Here is a 5,518-nt window from a genome sequence, read left to right on the forward strand (position 1 = left end):
ATATATATATATATATATATATATATATATATATATATATATATATATATATGTATATTGATATATAGATATTTAGTCCACAAGAGAAAATAATAGTTGAATTGATAGTTGACCCTGTTCAAAAGTTTACATACACTTGTTTCTTAAAGGAGAACTCCGGTGTGATATTGACCTAAAGTGTATTGAATCATGATACCGAGTGTAAACGTACCTTGCATATCTCATCTCGTCTTGTCCACTGCTGTCCGAAATCTGGGGTCAGTTATCCGATGCTCACAACAGCTTGTCAATGAGATCAATGGGGCATCGAAGCAGTCATGTAAATAAATCACTGTTTTACGCCATTTACGAGGCACAAAGTAGCGCCACACTTCATCGGTAGACTTCCAAGGGCCCTGACATTCAAAACGCGACATTGAAAACTCATAAAAAGCACCGGTAGTTTATTTACGAGAAGATTTATACAGACAGTAACGGCAAGAAGTTTAGCGGCCGTCGCCATCTTGAATGTAGTCACGTTAAGTCGAGTGACGAGCAGGAAGGAACGTATCAGGTTTTCAACCTATCAGGTTGTAGTTTCCTTCGTGCTCGACATTCGACTTAACGTGACTACATTCAAGATGGCGGCGATCGCTAAACTCCTTGAAGTTACTGTCTGTATAAATCTTCTCGTAAATAAACTACCGGTGCTTTTTATGAGTTTTCAATGTCGCGTTTTAAATGTCAGGGCCCTTGGAAGTCTACCGATGAAGTGTGGCGCTACTTTGTGCCTCGTAAATGGCGTAAAACAGTGATTTATTTACATGACTGCTTCGATGCCCCATTGATCTCATTGACAAGCTGTTGTGAGCATCGGCTAACTGACCCCAGATTTCGGACAGCAGTGGACAAGACGAGATGAGATATGCAAGGTACGTTTACACTCGGTATCATGATTCAATACACTAGGTCAATATCACACCGGAGTTCTCCTTTAATACTCTGTTGTTACTGAGTCACATGAGCCACAGGTGTTTTTTTTATTTTTTATTATTTTTTTTTTTAGTGATAGTTGTTAATGAGTTGCCGCTGTTCCTCATAAAAATCCTTCAGGTCCAACAAATTCTTTGTGGGTTTTTTTCAGCATTTTTGTGTATTTGAACCCTTTCCAACAGTGACTACTGATAACGCTCACATTAGGAAAACTTTTGGAATTTGAAGATCAGAGTAAGTGTAACTGGGAAACATGTAAGTAGCTTCTGAAGGGCAGTACTAATTGAAAAAAAACAAAAACATGATATTTAGGCAAAATAAGAAAAATGTCCATTCTGTTCAAAAGTTTTCACCCCCAACTCTTAATGCATTGTGTTTCCTTCTGGAGCATCAGTGAGCATTTGAACCTTCTGTAATAGTTGTATTTGAGTCTTTCAGTTGTCCTCAGTGTGAAAAATGGATCTAAAAATCATACAGTCATTGTTGGAAAGGGTTCAAATACACAAAAATGCTGAACAACCAAAGAATTTTGGGACCTAAAGTTTTTTCCTGAAGAACAGCAGGCAGTTTTACTGTTCAGGACAAACAAGGGACTCATGAACAAATTTACTAAAAAAACAGCTGTGAATCATTCAGGTAACAACCCAGTATTAAGAAATCAAGTGTATGTAAACTTTTGAAGGGGTCATTTTTATAAATTCAAGTATTATATTCCTCTTGTGGACTATATGTAAACATCTTTTATGTGAACTATCTTATTCAGGTCAGTACTAAATAAAAAATAACATGCATTTTGTATGATCCCTCTAATTTTGGTAAAATAATTAACATTTTGCAGATTCTACAAGGTGTATGTAAACTTTTGACTTCAACTGTATATATAGAGAGAGGAAGTTCTTCTAATACAGATTTTTTTTTAATTCTTTCAGTGTGTTGGCATGGGCATTCTTCTTGGTACAGGACAGCAGAAAATAGCCGCTATTGCTAACCTCTTTGGCTACTACTGCATTGGACTCCCATCAAGCATTGTTCTAATGTTCACAGCCAAGTTACAAGTTGCTGGTTTGTCTAAATTCATCATACTGACTTGTCACAATTACTGGTGTTAGATTACATTAATTATCAGGGAACCTTTTAATATCCACAATTATTTATTCTTTTATCCACTCTTTTAGGCTTTTGGCTGGGCCTCCTCATTGCTGTCTTTTTGTTAGCGATTTTTTTCACCGTGGTTATTTTCAAATTAAACTGGAAGAAAATGACACAAGAGGTAGGCATATCAGGTCTATTAAAACAGCACCTTTTCTAATCTAATTATAGTGCTCATGTTCATGTGATGAATTGATGACTTTCTCTTTGAAAGGCAGTTGAGCGTACAGGAAAGAGTGCAAATGGAGCAGCAAATGGAACAATGACCCCAAGCCATCGCAACAGCTTCTACCAGGTGGTCCTGAACGCAGAGGTATTTTTCTGTCTTTGTAGTTTTCATTTTAAATAATCAACAAGAACTATGACTTAAAAAATGACTTAAATTATGTTAAATTAAATTATATCTTACTGTTTCAGAATGAGAATGGATACGTGGTTGTGAGCTCTCACGATCAGGATGAGGGGCTCAACCATACTGCGGTACAAGAGGGGCCAAATGCGACTCATGTGGAGGAAAAGCCAGCAGCTCTGCTCTCTACCGCTCAGCTGATCCTCAGAAGAGGTCTGACCACCCTCTGTGCCCTTCTCATCCTAGCTTTAGGGATAGCCGTCCATCTCACTGTACCTTTACCTGAGGTATCTTATGGTTCTGGTAGAAATTTTACTTTGGACTCAAACTTTACCACAGCCACTCCTTTCTAGTTAGTGAGTATCGTTTGAAACCTGGACCTCAGATAGATTCACTGTGAACCTTTTCTATCTCTATGCTGTGAATATGAGAGGTATTGAAGAAATCGTATTGAATTAGAAAAGTAGATGCATTTTCACATTGGTCTCAGGCTGTATATTGTGGCCTAGACAGATGATCATATTTTTATTCTGTGTGCACTTGCTTTGTCCACAGCATTAAGCCAAGTAGTAAGAAAATCGAGCAGCTTAGCAGGAAAAGGTCTGTTCCCCAGTGACACAGTCATATAATCTCTTCAGTTGACATTTCTAGTCAGACGGCTGCTAGAGAAATGCCGCCAAACAGAAGATATTCTATAAAGTGCCTGTCAGATATTGAGAAATCTGTATTATTAAACATAGTGGAATGGTGGAAACTTGAAGCAAATGCTGTCAATTGTATGCAGAAACTTCCTAAGGAATCCTACCTACCTAACCTGTAGGCCTGTTTACACAAAACGCATTTTGCTCATCTTCAGAACACAAATTAAGATATTTTTGATTATATTACTGAACCTGCATAGACAGCAATGCAACTGACACGTTCAAGAGCCAGAAAGGTAGTAAGGACATCATTAAAATAATCCATGTGACATCAGTGGCTCAACCGCAATGTGTTTTCTTTGCGCACAAAAAGTGTTCTCGTAGCCTCATAAAATTAAGCTTAAAGCACTGATGGACTATTTTCAGGTTTGAAACGACATGAGGGTAATTAATAGTTATTAATGGCAGAATTTTCATTTTTGGGTGAACTATCCTTTTAAGTTAAAAGAAATTCAACTTTTAAGAAGCCATATCGTACTGCATCCAATGTAGAAGGAATCACTGATTATAATGTTTTCTATTTGCTTTTGATGCGTCAGGTCACTTGTGGCTGGTGTACACAGGGTGTAAGACAAAAACCATGCAACCTTTTGTGAGATTGCTCACATATGACTTTTTAAAGGTTACAGAAAATGTTCATTGGTAACTAGAGAACCATCAAGTCACATGATGTGCTATCTCCATCTGGTTAAGGTCCCTTGTTGGATATCTGTTAGATATCTTTTCGTTTTCTGTTAAAGGGAACTCCGGGTATTAAGACTTGAATGGCTTAATATAACATGTAGTAGAAAACCCATGAAAGATTTACGTTATTTAAAAAAAGTCCACATCATTTTATACATATTTTGGACTATGGGGGAGCCATTATTTCAATGACATGAAATTGTTCAACTCGGTGAGCTACTAGCACTATCTGTTGCTATTTTTAGAGCAACACAAGTCGAAAAGTAAAATACTGATACGATGACCACAGCTACTGAAAGAGCTCTCCGGATGGATATAAACATAGGCTTAAACCAAATGCCGTACCATTGAATGCCCCTGGATTTCAAGTGAAATCCACCCTGAGAAACTCCTTCAGTGGCTGTGGCTTCATGACAAGCATCGGCTTATTTACATCCTGCCAGGATGGCATCTAGCATTTCTTGTCTCTGCCGTTTGTAAGCTCTTTCAGTAGCTGTGGTCTACTAAAAGCCTCAAAGCCATCAGGGCTAAAGTGGAGAGAACAAAGACGCAGGTCTTTAGGAAGTTTCATTCGTCCATAGGCATCTTCCCATACTTTTCTCCTCTTCTTATCTCTAGGAAGCTATGAAGACCTACATCGCTTCTCTTGTTGCCATTCGACTGAAAATTAAAACCAAAAGCCGTACAATTTGGCATCATATCAGTATTTTATTTGTGTATTCTGAGGTGTCTTGTGGTAAAAAAAGCAATAGGTCATGGCAGTAGATCACAGAGTGCAGCCATTTCATGTAAAAATATGTATAGAGTTTTTAAACAACAAAAAAATGAATGGGTTTTCTACTACACATTTCAGTGAGAGACATAATTTACATTATATAAAGCTATACAAGTCTTAATACCTGAGGTAAGGCAATGAATGAATGCAAGATTACATTAGCTTTTTATCTATTGACATATAACTAATATATTTGTGCATAAAGTGTGTGCACCACTTATATAAACTACTTTATATCTTTAATATTTTGTTTGTCCTAAGCCTACTAATATATTCACATACATGCTGATATGTCTCTCCAGAGCTCTGGTGTCATATTGTTTGTTGCTAACTTGTTATATGTAAATGCTTGATCCACCTATAGGCCATTGGGATTAACTAATAGGAATTTTCCAGGTTAAACAGTCTGACTGTGATTGTGACTCAGGGTTTTAAGATGTGTCACATGCGGAAGTATAATTCAGCTGCAGGGAGCAAAAAGTGATACTAGTGGGGGTTGTTTCATTGGAAATTATGAAGTCAGTGACATGATTTAAATTGAGCAAGACACATAAAAACGCACATGCCCTGTGGTGGGTGGTCAGTAGGTGTTTCAGCATCTTTTATTGTAAAAAGTTAATCTATAATTAGATTTAGTTCCTACTTTCAAACAGCTGCAAAGATTGCACATAGCTGACTTAGAGCAGCTTATCACAAATGAAATCCCTGGCTCAATAAATCACTATCCCATTATATTCCAAGTGTCTGGGGTTATTTTTCTATATCAGCTACTGTATATTCACAGCCAGGTCACTTAAGGATACAAAATGTAATAATAAAAAAAGCACATCCCCTGTTCCTAGTATGTTGGTCCAGCCTGAAATCCAAAAGCATTTATGTGAAAATCAT

At 37.2% G+C, this 5,518-nt stretch overlaps 1 protein-coding gene across 1 annotated transcript in view; it reads left to right on the plus strand.

Moving 5' to 3' along the window:
* slc47a4 (solute carrier family 47 member 4) overlaps positions 1 to 3,445 on the plus strand; it is a 29,125-nt gene extending 25,680 nt beyond the window's left edge. The window contains exons 14-17 of the mRNA XM_073817738.1: positions 1,902 to 2,034; positions 2,148 to 2,242; positions 2,336 to 2,434; positions 2,539 to 3,445. Of these exons, the coding sequence (XP_073673839.1) occupies positions 1,902 to 2,034; positions 2,148 to 2,242; positions 2,336 to 2,434; positions 2,539 to 2,823 (612 nt within the window). The 3' untranslated portion in view covers positions 2,824 to 3,445. The remainder of the gene's footprint in view (positions 1 to 1,901; positions 2,035 to 2,147; positions 2,243 to 2,335; positions 2,435 to 2,538) is intronic.
* The last annotated feature ends 2,073 nt before the right edge of the window (positions 3,446 to 5,518 follow it).

The sequence above is a fragment of the Garra rufa genome, chromosome 14 (genome assembly GCF_049309525.1).
Source record: "Garra rufa chromosome 14, GarRuf1.0, whole genome shotgun sequence".
NCBI classification, from domain to species: Eukaryota; Metazoa; Chordata; class Actinopteri; order Cypriniformes; family Cyprinidae; genus Garra; species Garra rufa.